Source organism: Muntiacus reevesi, chromosome 11 (genome assembly GCF_963930625.1).
Source record: "Muntiacus reevesi chromosome 11, mMunRee1.1, whole genome shotgun sequence".
NCBI classification, from domain to species: domain Eukaryota; kingdom Metazoa; phylum Chordata; class Mammalia; order Artiodactyla; family Cervidae; genus Muntiacus; species Muntiacus reevesi.
In genome coordinates, this window is record NC_089259.1 from 62,242,797 (window position 1) to 62,260,494 (window position 17,698).

General features: G+C 35.6%; 1 protein-coding gene across 1 annotated transcript in view; it reads left to right on the forward strand.

Annotated features, from left to right (window-relative positions):
• The window catches only part of GPC5 (glypican 5), a 746,923-nt gene extending 732,062 nt beyond the window's left edge, over window positions 1-14,861 (forward strand). Inside the window, exon 8 of the mRNA XM_065901803.1 lies at window positions 14,596-14,861. Within this exon, the coding sequence (XP_065757875.1) occupies window positions 14,596-14,861 (266 nt within the window). The remainder of the gene's footprint in view (window positions 1-14,595) is intronic.
• Window positions 14,862-17,698: the final 2,837 nt, after the last annotated feature.

Genomic DNA, 17,698 nt, shown 5'->3' on the forward strand with positions numbered 1-17,698 from the left:
CCACTTCCTTCTCCAGGAGATCTTTGTGATCCAGGGATCAACCTCGGTCTCCCACATTGTAGGCATATTCTTTACCATCTAGGCTACCAGGGAAGCCCAAGTACCAATTTTTTTTTTAGCACATTTTTTGCTGAATTGTAATTTTAAGTAAGTATATTCTTCCCTTGTTTTGACTTTCTTCTTCAGAAACACCTATTATACATCTGATGAATTGTATTTGCTTTTTTTCAGTATGTTCTTCAATATCTTTTATCTATGTTTAAATTAACTTTTGCTTTTTAAAAATGCATCTCCTTTTTACTTTCTAAAAATGCATCTCCTTTTTACTTTCTAAAAATGCATCTCCTTTTTACTTTCTAAAAATGCATCTCCTTTTTACTTTCTAAAAATGCATCTCCTTTTTACTTTCTATTTCTCTTAAGGTATTGCTAGTGATATTTCTTTGTTCTTACACTGCTTCTAGATTTTATTTAAGTAATTTTTCTCCTTTTTTTTTCTTTGTCTTGAAATCTCTTAACTTCATTCCAAAATTTTTTAAATTCTGAATTTTCATGTCTTATATCCTTTTCTTGATATCTTTTAGCTTATTTTAAATGATATGTGAATTTTGGAGTCAGGTTATCTGATATGCTTTCACTGTTTGTAGAGATAACAGCAGAAAACTATTTAACTTTGTGTAGGATTTGGTCTTGATTCTTTCCTGTTGATTCTTTTTCTGTACATTTAAATTTGCTAAAATTTTTGAAGGAGACTTGGTTCATAAAGATTTTCTAAATTTACTGAGCCTCTAGTTCTGTTACCTGGAGGTAGTGCTAAATATATTTGTCTATGGATATATGTCTGCTCTGTGCTCAGTTGTGTCCAAAAAGAGTCGGAGGCTGTAGCCCACCAGACTCCTCTATCCATGGAATTTTCCAGGCAAGAATACTGGAGTAGGTTGCCATTTCAAAAAAATTCATGGTTTCGAACTGAGGTGCTGGAGAAGACTTTTGAGAGTCCCTTGGACTGCAAGGAGATCAAACCAGTCCATCCTAAAGGAAATCAACCCTGAATATTCACTGGAAGGACTGATACTGAAGCTGAAGCTCTAATACTTTGGCCACCTGATGCTAAAAGACGACTCATTGGAAAAGACCCTGATGCTGGAAAAGATTGAAGGCAAAAGAAGAGTGTGGCAGAGAATGAGATTTATAGTGTGCAGTCCATTGTATCAAATGGAGGTGAGAGTTGAGCCATAAAGAAAGCTGAATGCTGAATAAAATAGATTTATATTGTGCAATCAGGAAGTCCAAAACTAAACTTATCAAACTTTCTCCTAAGACTGCATTTTAATTGTTCCTTTTTTGGTTGATACCTATCCACTTATCATCCTCCCAAGTCAGAAACTCTAGTTATCCTAGGCTCCTCCCCTGACTTCACTCCCCATATTTAGTGAGGCCCATTGTCTTTACCTGCTGAACATTTCTTAAACACGCTCTCTCTTTCTATTCCCATTGCGGCTTTCTTAACACAGGTCCTTGTGTCTTGTCGTAACTGTTTCTATGATGTCTTACTGGTCTCTTTGCTTCTACTTATCCCATCTCTGTTGAAATAAGCTGACAGTTTATTTCTTTAGTGAGATGTGATACCTCAAGCTATCATGCTGTCTTATTAGGCAGAGAAGTGGTTTTCTAAGAAGAGGCCATTTTAGTGTCAAGAATAATTATGAATAGTTATGAATAATTATGAATAGTTCAACTTATGAATAGTTGAACAATAACTTTTACTTATTTGTCATATCAGACAACCAATTTTAGTTCTTCTCAGGATACCCAGATGCTTTTAACCAAGTTAAACACTTTTATTGTCTCTCATATCCCAGTGAAATGAGTGGAGGTACTTAATTGTTTTATCTTTCCTAAGATGTATACTTTTTAAAAATATATATCTCTTAATTAAGAGATTGTTATGGCTATTGTGCTAGTTATTTGCCCGTTGTGTTTTGGCTCTAGGTAACCAGTTAAAGTTTCTATGTGATTATGCTTCTCTGGTGGATCAGACAGTGAAGAATCTTGCTGCGGTGCAGGAGACCTGGGTTTGATCTCAAGGTTGGGAAGTTCCCCTGGAGAAGGGAATTGCTACCCACTCCAGTATTCTTGCCTGGAGAATTCCATGGACACCGGAGCCTGGCGGGCTATAGTCCATGCTGCTGCGAAGAGTCAGACAGGACTGAGTGAATAAGCACTTAGGCACTGTGTATGCAAGCTATATTTCCCAAACTCTCAACTAAATTCCCAAACTATGTGACGTCTAAAACATATTTCCCAGATTATCTTGCCAACCAGCGCACTGTTATTTTTTCTGCCACTGGGAGATAATAAAAGAAGATCAAAAGAATGGAGAGGGGAAAATATATCCTGTTTCCAGTTCATATCAAGATTAAACCAATAGCACAGTATCAATCCCCTGTCTCCAGACACTTGTAGCGCTTAGAGTAGCAACTGTGTTACATTCCTTGAAGGGACCTGTGCCTGCTAACTTTGCCTTGATTGATAACTGGACACCTGCAAGTGGGCTCATGGAGGTCTGAACATCACTCAGGGAGATCTGTACTCCCATTGTCCATCCTGAGAAGTAAACTTCTCTTTCAGTCCCTAGATTCTTAATATCCTATCTCTTCTTCTCCTTCAACCCTAAGAATGGGAGCTACTCCCTGTGGTTACCAATATCTATGGTCTTCAACACCCTCATTTTGCTTCATTAACCTTTAGCTATCTATATACTAATTTTTGGCATTATATATCTCTAAAACATCTAGCATGCTTCTTGATTCAATTGACTGAATCCTGTATAATACATCTGGTCTTAATTGTATACAGTGAGAATCAAAAATATTATCTGAAAACCAATTAAGACTTTTCTCCTAGTTTTCAAGGGGATAAAATCCTTTCGATTCTCTCTAGATTATATTCTACCATGTAGGCTAACACCTGTTTTACCATTTCCTCACAAATCACAGAGGAAAATAATCATAGAAAAGTAGGAGAGATAAGCCATTTACACTTGAGCATATAGAACAGGGAGCAAGAGGAAGTAGCTATCTTCTAGATGAGAAATACTCTAGGGATCAGCTCTGGAACCACAAGTCTTTGTTTTCATTCGTCACGGTACCTGGTCCACCTGAGTTGATTTGAAGCACTGCATGAGAACCAGTGGAACCACCGTGTAAAACTATGTATCTGTGGACTGACTCCTAGGACTGTTGGGCTTGGGTTTCTCCTGGAGTCTAGAGTATAAGACTGGGAAAATTGAGGAAGGACAAATGAAAACTTATGTACATACATACAGATGTACATAAAAGCAAATGGGACTGGCAATGCTAGGGTACTAAATTGTTGTTGGTTTTTGGAAAACAAATTAGAAGTACCTTTCTTTTATTGTTATAATTTCAAATCCTCCTAGATTTGAGATATTGGAATTAACTTTCTAAGATACAGTCAAGCACTTCTTAAATATCCTGTGTATTTACCAGACATAAATTTCCGATAAAAACAGAAATAAAGTATAATTTCATTCTCAAAGCCAGCAACAAAACCATTATTAATTCCTTTGGCCCATTCAAGAGTGTTGTTCTGTGTATGAGTTGTATTAACTATTACAGATTGTAAGATCTTGAAGGCAAGTCAGTCAGTAACTTTTTATCTTTCAATATATCACACAACTATTTTTTGATCACAGAGTATATAGCTTCTATCAGAATTATCACTGTGCTTGTTTAAAATGCAGCTTGTAGAATTCCATCTCAAATACTGCATTATCATTTCCATGTGTAGAATCCACAAATTTATAGTTAACAGGCATGATAAATAATAATTATTCCCAATAAAGCTTGAGAACAACTGCCTCACAGTCCTTACCACAATGCCTCTGAACATGAGACATTTAATGAATGTGCTCTGAATTGCATGAATGGGTATGAGTATAATCTACATGTCTCTAAGACACATCTTAATTAACATTAAAAACCAAATTTTCTAATGAATTGAAAATATTGACATTAATTTAGTCAAGAATATTAACTAGAAACCAAAATGAATCTAAATCTGTTCACACTCAAAAGACTATAGCTGTGTTAAATACAGAATATATTTGATAAGCGTAGTTTTCTTCAACAACTATCAATATTTGTGAATTACATAAATAACTCTTTCATATTTTCATGTAGTAGAGACCTGACTGTGAAATTATTGCATTATTTTAATGTGCTATTTTGAATGAAAATTAATTTCAGAAGTAATCATTTGAATGCTAATTGTTAAACTGGAGTGTAAAGCACTAAACCTAAGAGTGTAATTTTCTAGATTAATGTGTAACGTCTCAACTTTGGAAGAGACACATTAACACACTATTGCTTGGAGGTAGTTTTTGATTGATTATGGTTTACTTCTTTTAATTCATTATAACTCTAATGTTTCATGCTAAATTTTTTAGAATATAAATAATTATGTTTACCTATTAAGTAATGTATAGAATTAATTCCACTTCTCTGACTATAACTTTGCTAAGTAATAGGAATTTTGTATCATGACATTTTTCAGGGTAACTATTAATAGCTCTTACCTTTATAGGTATAGCCAATAGGATATTTGGGTTTTATCCCCCTGAAATCTAAATTACATTATGGAGCTCATATGGGAATAGTCTGCCACTAGTTTCATATAAATTTTGAGCTCCAAATTAAATTTTCATCACTAATGGCTTTTATTTCCAACCCATATTTATCTTTTCTTTGATGTCAACCCCTTAGCTCTCAATCCGTCCATACGCTCATTGGTTCATCAAACAAACACTTGATGCTGACTCTGTGCTAGTCAGCACACAAACTTCTGCTTTAGGGGAATACACATGAGTAATCAGGAAATTACAGTACAGTATGGAGAATTTTATTTGTGGAAAAACAGATCTTATGGGAGCATAAGAGAAAATTATCTTACACAGCTTTAGGGATAATGGGAAGCTTTCTCAAAGGAATTGAACTTTAATCTGCCACCTGAAGAAACAATTATTAATAGGGCTGTGGACAGCCGGAGCATAATCTCCACAGGAGGATGAAGCAGGAGCAGAAATTTGATAACTAGAGAAAGTTGAGCATCATTAGGGAATTGCATGGAAATCCAGAATGCTGTAATATATAATATTGGCTGGGGATTAGCATCAACCAAATCATGAATCACTTATTCCTAGCAGGCCATGCCAAAAATCAGTTCATTGATTCATTTACACTCTAGCAAGACCTCTCATGGGACTTCCCAGATGCTGCTAGTGATAAAGAACCCACCCACCAATGCAGGAGATGTGGATCGATCCCTGGGTGGGAAAGATCCCCTGGAGTAGGAAGTGGTAACCCACTCTAATATTCTTGCCTGGAGACTCCCATGAATAGAGGAGCCTGGCGGGCTACAGTCCGTAGTGTCACAAAGAGTTGGACGTGACTGAAGCAACTTAACACACATGCACACAATAAGAACAAAAGTAAAAGAAAGAGATGCCAAGTTATAACATAAAATGATAATAGTTAAAAAGAATTCTACTGAGCATTTCATTTCTCCAACATGTAGATTATCGAGACTATTATCATATAGTTCTTAGGATTTATTGTATTTTAGTATGTCAGGTCAAATGTGTTGCTTATAAAATACAAACATGAAATATGAAGGCAGATTTTAAAAATTCAAAATAATATTAGTTCTTAATAGCTAACTGATGTTTTTAAAACAATAGTGAATGTTTATTTAGTGATAACTCAATTACAGAGTCCAGTTCTGTTCTACGGATTTTTTCTGTGCTAACTGTTTTTATATTAACAAACATCTATATGATAGGTAATATTGTTTTCCCTGTTTGGTACATATGCATTGAGATCTTTGCCCAAGGAAGATCTGATCAGTTCCAGTTAGTTTGCTACACAGCTAGGATCAGAGTCAGGCAGTAGTACTTCAGACAAGAATAATAGAATAGTCTCAGCAAATTGTGCGTTAAGAAACCCTGTGCATATTTTTAAATGTTTTGAAAATCTTTTTGTATACGTGAGTGAAACTGAAACTTGCAAGAGAAACTTTTTGAAAGAGAAATATATTTACAAATGCTATATCCAAATATTAGTCTAAATATCTGGAGAGGCAGCTTAAAAAAAAAACTGTTCAATTGTATGTTTTATATATAGCAAGGATTTATTCTATTGTAGTTTTATTCTATTGTAGTATGTAGAGGACATACATATATGGAACTTTATAGTAAAGTAATGAGTGGCTTTAGAGAGGAACAATATCAGGCAGTATGTAAATGAACATGAGTTCTAATTTTAGGTCTATCACCTAAATGTCCAGGGGCTTTGACTGAGTCTTGGATCTCATTTGCCAACTGTATAAAATAAGGGTTGTGGACTCTATGCTTTCAAATCCTATTTTATTTCTCAAATATTATGTTTCAGGGAGGGCATATTTTAAAATAGTCATCATTTACTTAGAAAATATCTTAGGTATAATTGAGTTTTTGGGGAGCTCTTCTTACTATGATAAAATTCATTAGATAAAGGCCCTCAGAAAAGCTTGCATTGTCCAAGTTAGTTTATTAATTTGTAGCACCAAGGGAGACAATGCAGGAAGAGAACTGAGGCGACTCGGTAGGAGGGCATTGCAGTAGGTGGCTTATAGGTTTGCTCCTGTGATGGATCAGTTGAGGTTTGCACTGGAGCTGAAGGATTCTAAAGAAACTGAAAGGAGAACCTGCGGGTTCTACATTGGGCATAGTCATGAAAGGAGGGCTGTTTAACCCTTAAATATCACAATAGTCTTTGCTTGGAGGTAAGACGAATCAGACAAAGCTGGGTAATCATTGATACAAAAACAAGAAAGACGTGTGCGACCTTGGCCATGTCCCATTAGAAACACTGCTTTAGGGTCTATTGGGAACATCACAGTCACCTTTGTACCCAAAATGATACAAATAAGATAATGTAGCTGAAATACACACACAGCCACACAAAACCTAACCTAAAGAGTGAAATTTCCTTCTATGTGAGTAACAGAATTTTTTATAAAAAAGGTAATGCATATAGGACTAGTTTTTCCATAGTTAAGCTTGTGTTTTATGAAAACATCTTATATCTAGAACCTTACCATATTGATTATTCCATCAAAGAGGTGAAATTTAATTGAAAATACACCACTGAGAAATAGTAAAAACTCATTGTAACCCAATAGATGCTAGCAAATGATATTCCATAATCAATACTTGCATTACTGAAATGTGCATCATTGTTTAGTCACTGAAGTAGAGAGAATAAAGGGCTTTTGGCCTTAAAAAAAATTATGATTTTTAAAATTGAGGGGGAAAAAGACCCAAACTGTAAATGATATGAATATTTGGATTCCACAGTGTTCTCAAATGAAGGGAGTAAAAAAACAAAGCAAATGATTAAAAGTTACAAGAAAAAGACTTGAGAGAGGGAAAGGTCTAGAAAATAGAATAGTAGTGCTGGTCAAGAAGCAACAGTTAGAACTGGACATGGAGCAACAGACAGGTTCCAAATCAGGAAAGGAGTACATCAAGGCTGTATATTGTCACCCTGCTTACCTAACTTGTATGCAGAGGACATCATGCAAAATACTGGGCTGGAGGAAGCACAAGCTGGAATCAAGATTGCCAGGAAATATAGCAATAACCTTAGATATACAGATGACACCACCCTTATGGCAGAAAGTGAAGAAGAACTAAAGAGCCTCTTGATGAAAATGAAAGAGAAGTGTGAAAAACTTGGCTTAAAGCTCAACATTCAGAAAACTAAGATCATGGCATCCAGTCCCATCACATCATATCAAATAGATGGGGAAACAATGGAAATAGTAACAGACTATTTTGGGGGGCTCCAAAATCACTGCAGATGGTGACTGCAACCATGAAATTAAAAGACACTTGCTCCTTGGAAGAAAAGTTATGACCAACCTAGACAGCATATTAAAAAGCAGAGACATTACTTTGCCAACAAAGGTCTATCTAGTCCAGGCTATGGTTTCTCCAGTGGTCATGTATGGGTGTGAGAGTTGGACTACAAAGAAAGCTGAGCACCGAACAACTGATGCTTTTGAACTGTGGTGTTGGAGAAGACTCTTGAGAGCCCCTTGGACTGCAAGGAGATCCAATCAGTCCATCCTAAAGGAGATCAGTCCTGGATGTTCATTGGAAGGACTGATGTTGAAGCTGAAACTCCAATACTTTGGCCACCTGATGCAAAGAAACGACTCATCAGAAAAACGGGTGCTGGGTAAGATTGAAGGCAGGAGGAGAAGGGGATGAAGACAGAGGATGAGATGATTGGATGGCATCACTGACACGATGGACATGAGTTTGTGTAGACTCCCAGAGTTGGTGATGGACAGGGAAGCCTGGTGTGGTGCAGTCCATGAGTTGCAAAGAGTCGGACATGACTGAGCAACTGAACTAAACTGAAGATTGTGGGGAGATATTGCACAAAGATTTTCTTTTTTTCTCTTCCTTTGAATAAAGTAAATGAGTTTAAATGAACCAGCAAGAACTGGAGCTAATAACAGAGGAAAATAAATTCTGATTTTAAAGGTTCTGACATATAAAAATAAATTTAGAGAAGAGGCAAAGCATTTCTTTCCTTGTGTTACGTTAAAGACTAGGCAACTGATAACCTGTCTGTGTTAGATGTGGCCCTGCCTCTAGATACAAAAGCTCCCAGACTCCACTCTGCTGTAGTCGAAATCACATGGATTACCAGAACTCCAAGCCTTTCCGAACAGGTCATTTGTTGTTTTAAATTGACTTAGTTCAATTTAATTTTATTCGGTTTAGCTCACTTCAGCTTTCCCTGACAAAGAAATATCAAAAAGCCAAAAATAAAAAAGGGGGGTGGGGGGAATTTTCATCTTAAACTGGAAAGCCTGTAAATTGAAGTGCCACATCATCAGCTAGATTTAAGAAAGAGGTCCAAAGCTTGTCTGATTCCAAGATCTCTCACTATATGAGGGCAAACTAAGTGAGGTGGCTGTCACCTGGTGATGGTCAAGTCTGATCTAAAGGATTTGCATTTCCAGGGTAGCTATATTTTCTTATCTCTTATCATGATCCTGATTAGAAGCCCCTAGTTCTAATAAGACTGCACTGCTGGATGAGTGAACCTTTCTATTTTGCCAGTGCTATATAAATAACTATGCCCCCTAGTAGAACATCCAAACAACCTCCCCTTAAGTATCTTTGGTATCTATTTTTGAAGAATCTACTATATAACCTCCAAAGTTATGTTTAAGTGTCTTCGAAGTTTAAAAATTGCATTCCTCAATGATGCATTTCCTTTACATAGAAAATCTTTCATTTTGTCAGTCTATTTTTTATTTCAAAGATATTGGTATAAGAAATTACTAAAAGAGAACAGAAAGAAAAATCATTAAGACAACAAGCTAGTTCTATGAAGTGAACTTTGAAAATGAAAAAACCTTTAAATATAAAGGGATAAAGTTTGAATTCTTTATCTTTATTTAGTATTAGCCTGAAGATTTTGTTTGCATCCTTTCATAAAGTTTGTACAATGTGGAGAGAAATGTAAAATTGATATTTTGGCTTCTTGGGTGTTTTTGTCCCAAGAAATAGTTATGTGTAAGACTTAAATAAGAAAAACCAAATAACAATTGTAAAGAAAATGGACAACTTTATTTTATAATTTGAAATAGAAAGAAAGTGAAGTCGCTCAGTGGTGTCCAACTCTTTGCAACCCATGGATTGTAGCCTACGAGGCTCCTCAGTCCATGGAATTTTCCAAGCAAGAGTACTGGAGTGGGTAGCCATTTCCTTCTCCAGGGGATCTTCCTGACCCAGGGATTGAACCCAGGTCTCCCACACTGCAGGCAGATACTTTACCATCTGAGTCAATTTTAAATAACGTAGCTGTCATTAGTTTAAAAAAAAAAAGCTTCTTTTCATTTAAAAATTGTATAAATTTATTTATTTGATTTAGTCTACCTTTTAAGAGTATATTGTTCAGCATTTTTGAAGGCTGAATTACAAACTTGATTGGCGATATTTTTAAGGTATTCATTTGCATATAATTTTTAATAATATATTTCTCAGACACAATCATTCTTGAGTCACAGTCACCAGTATAAAATATTGCAATGGAGATAACATCAGGAAACTTTTTTCAAATAAGTCAAGTTTCACCTCTAAAATGCTTATAAGAAAATGATTAAATGTAGATAGTTAGTGGTGAATTGAATTTGCAACTTGGTACAAATCAGTGTATTGAAAGCTGTTGAGATAATTATGGTACTTTTATCTTTCATTGTGTGAATGTGTATATCACAGTGGTTGATTTGCAGATATTGAGCCATCCTTGTACCCTTGGAATAATTCCACCTCATTATTACGTATTTTTATGCATCTTTGACTTCTGTTTGCAATATTTTGTCGAGCATTTTTGCATCTATTTTCATCAGGGATATTGGCCTGTGATAATTTTGTTTGTTTATATGGTATCTCTGTCCGTTTCTTTTTTTTTTTTTTTTATTAAGATAATGCTGGACTTGAGTTTAGAGGTGTCCTCTCCTTTTCAATTTTTTGAAATAGTTTGAGAGGGTTAGGAGTTAACTCTTCCTTAAATGTTTGGTAGAATTTTCCTATGAAATTGTACGGTCCTTGAATTTTCTTGAAAGTTTTTTGATTACTGATTCAGTTTCGTTGCTAGTATTTGGTCAGTTAAGATTTTCTAGTTCTTTGTGTGTTTCGAGGAATTTATCCATTTCTTCTGATGTTCAATTTGTTGGAAGTTTGTATAACTGCTTTTAGTATTCACTTATAATCCTTTTTATTTCTCTAATATTGGTTGTAACTTCTCCTCTTTCCTTTTTAATATTATTTACTCTAATTTTATTTATTTAATTTATTTTATTGTAATATCATTTTTTCTTGATAAGTCTGGGTAAAGGTTGTTCATTTAAATTTTTTTCTTGTTTTTTTGATGTAGGTCTGTATTACTATAAAATTCCCTCTTAAAACTTATTTTTTTCTTTTTTTGGTCCCTTAGATTTTGGAAAGTCATGTTGCTATTTTCATTTGTCTGAAGATATTTTTTATTTCCTCTTTGATTTCTTTGTTGACCCATTTGTTTACTTTAGTAGCATGCTGCTTATTCCTCAAAAGTTAATGTTTTTTCCAGTTTTCTTTCTGTAATTGATTTCTTGTTTCATACCACTGCAGTCAGACAAGTAGCTTGATATGATTTCAACCTTAAATTTATTGAACCTTGATTTCTGGCCTAGCACATAATCTATTCTGGAGAAAGTTTTGTGTGTGCTTAAAAGGAATGTGTATTTTGCTCTTGTTTGAATGGACTTTCATCTTATCATTTAAGATGACAAGTGTTGTTTGAGGCCACTGTTTCCTTATTGATTTTCTGTCTAGATAGTCTATCTATTGATGTAAGTGGGGCATTAAAGTCTTTATTATTATTGCATTACTGTCAATTTTTCCTTGTATATCTGATAATATTTGCTTTATATATTTAGCACTGCTATATTAAGAATATAAATGTTTATGAATGCTTTAACCCCTTCTTGGACTGACCCCTTTATAATTACATTAGGTTGGTCAAAAAGTTTGTTCAGGTTTTTCCACAACATTTTACAGAAAAATCCCAATGAACTTTTTAGTCAACTTAATACAATGCCCTGTTTTAAGTTCTATTTTGTCTGATGTGTTACTACATTAGCTTGCTTTTCCTTTCTGTTTGCATGGAGTACCAGTTTCCAACTTTCACTTTCAGTCTGTATGTATCTTTAGCTCTGATATGAGTCTCTTTTAGGCAGATGGATCTTGGTTGTTTTTTTTTAATCCATTCAGCCACCTTGTCTTTTGATTGGATCATTCATTAATCAATTTACATTTAAGGTGATTACTGATAATTTTTGATTATTTCATAGGTTTGTCCCTTTAACCACTTTAAATATATCATGCCATTCCCTTGGTCTGCAAAGTGTCTGCTGAAAAATTAATTTATAGCTTTATGGGGGTTCTCTTTGTGTGATTCTTTGTTTTTCTCTTGCTTCCTTTAAAATTCTCCCTTTATCTTAATCTTTTCTCATTTGAGTTATGATATATTTTGGTGTGGGTCTCTTTGGGTTCATCTTGTTTGGGACTTTCTGTACTTCCTGGATCCAGATATCTGTTTCTTTCTTCAAGTAAGGGAAGTTTTCAATGATTATTTCATCAAATACATTTTCTGCCACCCTCCTCCTTCTGTGATCCCTATAATGTGAATGTTAGTATACTTGATGTCTCAGAGGTCGCTTATATATTCCTTGTTAATTTTTTTCTTCTTTTTGCTGTTCCAGTTTCTTTTATTCTGTCTTTCCAGTCACTTATACATTCTTCTGTATCACTCAATCAGTTGTTTATTTCTTCTAGTATATATTTTATTTCAGTTATTGTATTCTTCAGCTCTGTTTGGTTCTTTTTTGTATTTTCTAGTTCTTTGTGGACATTTTCACTGTGTTTCTCTATTCTTTTCCCCAGTTCAGTGGACATTTTTATGACCATTTTTCTAAACTCTTTATCAATTAAATTACTTATATCTATGTTGTTAGGATTTTTTTTTTCTGGGTTTTATCTTGCTATTTTGTTTGAATGTATTCCTTTGTCTTCTCATTTTGTTTGACTTTCTCATAGAAACAAAGGTGTGTCCTTGTGTGGGAGTGAACTTCTTCAGTCTGCGTGTGCCTAGTGGCTTTGATGGAGGACTTGGATCAAATGAGAGCCCTGATGCCCTGGTGATTGCCTTGGTGAGGGGCAGGTCCAGGTCCAGGGCTAGAAAGGATGGCATCAGAGTTTGGCACAAGCAGCAGCCTCTTCCATGGAGGGATGGCAGTCATTTCCTTGGAGTGGCAGGGCTGGAGACAGAGAGACTAGAGCCAGAGCCCAGCGTGGGTGGGGAGTGCACAGGGATGGTCCTGGCAGAACTCCAGACAACCAGGCAGTTTTCTATCTGCTACTCTGTGCTTAGGCTGCGAGTAAGCGAGTCTGTACTTTCCCTTCAAGAGCATTTTCTTGGTTTCCCATTGCCCTGTGTAAGCTTTATTGGCTTTCATAATTAGCCAAGCAGGCTTGTCTTCAGTACCGGACTACAAACCCCTCACTTCTTAGGAAATATCTCTATGCCTGTGATATCTCCCTCCTTTTCTGGCTCACCATCTAGGAGTATGAGTCTTAGTTAAATCGCTTCTCCTCCTACCTATCAGAATACATGCAGTTCTTTCTTTATATCCTTGCTTGTAGCTATTATGCTAGTTTTTAAGTCATTTTCAGAAAGAATTGCTCTATATATCATTGTGGTTTTAATGTTTGGGGGAGGATACATGCTCAGGGTCTTTTTTCTCTGTCATCTTAATCTGTCCTAGTCCAAACATAACCTTTGAATTGACTCACAGATGAAACTTTAATTCAGTTTTGGGAGATCTAAGAAGTATACTTAATTTTGAAAGAGTTCTAGTGGGTAAAATAAGGTGGTTAAAAAAAAAAAAGACAGGATATCTCTTAGTGGATGTGAAATTTTTTATAGTCATAATAAATTTTATGTCTCCCTTGTTAGTCTAATGCTCTGTTCATTTAACTGACATGTCACCTTGAAAATATTTTCTAGGAAAGAAAGAGTCTTTTATAAAAAAATGACTCTTCTCATTACTAAAAAGAGATGCTATCCTATATGTTGTTTGAAAAGGTTTGCACAATGCTATTTTTGTTCTATTGAAACTTGAAATGTGAAGCATGATATTTGAAGCTAATTCTTCCAGTTTTGCTAGCTTAATGTTAAGTTATTAAACAATCCTAAAGTAATTAATTCTTTCTTATACCTTTTCTCCATATGAAACAAAAACAACTCTAAATGTTGAAGGGTTTACTTTTTGAAAAAGAGAAAAAATATCAATTATTTAATTTCATTATACCTATCAATGATATTACAAACACACTAATAGTCAAAGTAGCAATACCTTGGTTCTAATTACATGTAATTTATATCACTACAGACTTTTTTTGGTTAAAATTAGTTCATGGTTATTGATAGAACTTATCTGCAAAACCAATCCAAAGGGAAAGTTTTATGTTGAATATAGGTAGTGATATATATGAACTGTGTATGAGTACAATTAAACACCTATTTATGTTGATAATTAGTGCATATTGCAAAATAGGATTATTCATGTTAGAAATAAAAGTCTGCTTCTATCACCAGGGTTATTAAATTTGCTTTGTTGACTATCTTTCTTTTGCTTAGTACCTTATCTTCTTAGATATATTGATTCTGGGACTCTCTGAGAAATAAAGTCTTTCAGCAGGAATCTTGCAAAGAAGGCCCCAAACCTACCCTGCTCTCAGTTCACTTCAGTTCAGTCACTCAGCAGTGTCTGAATCTTTGTGATCCCCATGGACTGCAGCATACCAGGTTTCCCATCACCAACTCCTGAAGTTTGCTCAAACTCATGTCCATCAAGTCAGTGATGCCATCCAACCATCTCATCCTCTGTCATCCCCTTCTCCTGTCTTCAGTCTTTCCCAGCATCAGGGTCTTTTCCAATGAGACAGTTCTTCACATCAGGTGGCCAAAGTATTGGAGTTTCAGCCTTAGGATCAGTCCTTCCAATGAATATTCAGGACTGATTTCCTTTAAGATTGACTTATTGGATCTCCGTACAGTCCAAGGGACACTCAAGAGTCTTCTCCAACACCACAGTTCAAAAGCATCAATTCTGTGGCACTCAGGTTTCTTTATAGTCCAACATCCATACATGACTACTGGAAAAATCAAAGCTTGAAGTAAATGGACCTTTGGGGCAAACTAATGTCTGTGCTTTTTAATATGCTATCTAGGTTGGTCATAGCCCTTCTTCAGAGGAGCAAGCATCTTTTAATTTCATGGCTGCAGTAACCATTTGCTGTGATTTTGGAGTCCAAGAAAATAAAGTCTGTCACTGTTTCTTTCCATCATTTCCCCATCTATTTGCCATGAAGTGATAGGAACAGATGCCATGATCTTAGTTTTCTGAATGTTGAGTTTTAAGACAGCTTTTTCACTCTCCTTTTTCACTTTCATCGAGAGAATCTTTAGTTCTTCTTTCTTTTCTGCCACAAGGGTGGTGTCATCTGCATATCTGAGGTTATTGATATTTCTCCTGGCAATCTTGATTCCACCTTGTGCTTTATCCAGTCCAGCATTTTGCATGATATACTCTGTATATAAGTTAAATAAACAGGGCGACAGTATCCAGCCTTGATGTACTCCTTTCCTGATTTGGAACCAGTCTGTTGTTCCATGTCCAGTTCTACTGTTGCTTCTTGACCTGCATGCAGATTTCTCAGGAGGTAGGTCGGGGGTCTGGTATTCCCATCTCTTTAAGAATTTTCCATAGTTTGTCCTCACAATCATAGTTAGTTCCACACAATCAAAGGCTTTGACATAGTCAGTAAAGCAGAAACAGATGTTTTTCTGGAACTCTCTTGCTTTTTTTGATGATCCAACAGATAATGGTAATTTGGTCTCAGGTTGCTCTGCCTTTTCTAAAACCAGCTTGAACATCTGGAAGTTCACGGTTGACATACTGCTGAAGCCTGGCTTGGAGAATTTTGAGCATTACTCTGCTAGCATGTAAGAGGAGCACAATTGTGCTGTAGTTTGAACATTCTTTGGCACTGACTTTCTTTGGGATTGGAATGAAAACTGACCTTTTCCAGTCCTGTGGCCACTGCTGAGTTTTCCAAATTTGCTGGCATATTGAGTGCAGCACTTTCACAGCATCATCTTTCAGGATTTGAAATAACTCACCTGGATTTTCATCACCTCCACTAGCTTTGTTCTTAGTGATGCTTGCTAAGACCCAGTTGACTTCATATTCCAAGATGTCTGGCTCTAGGTGAGTGATCACACCATCATGGTTATCTGGGTCATGAAGATTTTTGTTGTATAGTTCTTCTATGTATTCTTGCCACCTCTTCTTAATAACTTCTGCTTCTGTTAGGTCCATACCATTCTGTCACCATTTATTGTGACCATCTTTGGATGAAATCTTCCCTTGGTATCACTAATTTTCTTGAAGAGATCTCTAGTCTTTCCCATTCTATTGTTTTCTTCTATTTCTTTGCATTGATTACTGAGGAAGTCTTCTTATCCCTCCTTGCAATTCTTTGGAACTCTGCATTCAAATGGGTTTATCTTTCCTTTTCTCCTTTGCCTTTAACTTCTCTTCTTTTCTCAGGTATTTTTAAGGCCTCCTCAGACAACCATTTTGCCTTTTTGCATGTTTTTTCCCTTGGGAAGATCCCCTGGAGAAGGGAAAGGCTACCCACTACAGTATTCTGGCCTGGAGAATTCCATGGGCTGTATAGTCCATGGGGTCACAAAGAGTTGGACATGACTGACTGGCTTTCAGTTCATTTTGCTTGCATTTCTTACCTTGCTCTAACACCACTTAATTCCCAGGCTTTCTTGCCTTGTTGCTTCTGTTCATGTACAATGAGTCAGGAGTATACTGGGAACTGTAGTTAATGTCCAACAAACCTTTTACTCAAGTTCTTCCTCTTAGTGAAATACATTTCCATCATAATTTCTTATTCAAATTGTAGTAAAATTCTTGAGTTTGTTTAATAAAATCACAATTAGAACACAATTCTAAGACATCTCTAGCCACTCCCATTCTTGTAATGAGATTCAGTTCACAGTAATGAAAATAATATATACTTATGTATGTATATATCAATGTATATATATATATAATATGAAATAGAAGTACAAGGATTTAAATAACTCATCTATTACTTAATGCTTATATTTCATTCACCCATGCACTTATTCATTTAACAATTATTAGTCCCTTTAGCTATGCTTGGTGGCAAGAATAAAACATGGATTAGTTTTTTTTTTTTTTTAATGGTTCCATTCCTTGAAGACTTTAAAGTAGTATTTAAGGACAAAAAAATATTTTTCAATTTCATAAAATGAAAAATGTTATAACAGTGTTACACACAGGGTACCATAGGGATAATACATTGTGTGACTATGAAAAAAGTCCCCCCAGACCTTGTTTTTATTCAGTAGAATTTTCTGGAAATATAGATAATCTTATATTATTGTGTGTCATAATATTAGCAAAACACTTATATATTCACCTGTGTTTCCAGATTTAATGGCCACCCTGTATGTCTCTGTATCTTTGTGCTAAGCAGTTTCAGTCCTGTCCGACTCTTTGCAGCCCTTTGGACTATAGTCCACCAGGCTCCTCTGTCCATGGCATTCTCCAGGCAAGATTATTGAAGTGGGTTGCCACGCTCTCCTCCAGGGGATCTTCCCAACTGAGGGATCGAACCCATGTCTCTTATATCTCCTGCATTGGCAGGCATTTTCTTTACCACTATGGCAACCTGGAAAGCCCCATCTCTTTCCATATATGTCTACAAATATATAAAAGCATCTAATATAGGACTTGACATATAAGTGGAGCTCAACATGTTTTGTTCCTTTCTGATTCTAGATTTGAAATTTAGGAGAGGTTCTAAAAAACTTGAGGAGTGTTTTGCATAAGAGGGTGTGACAGTATGATGTATACATGCTGTAGTCATGTATAAAGTGCTGCATCTAAATCTGTAGAGCCATCGCTGG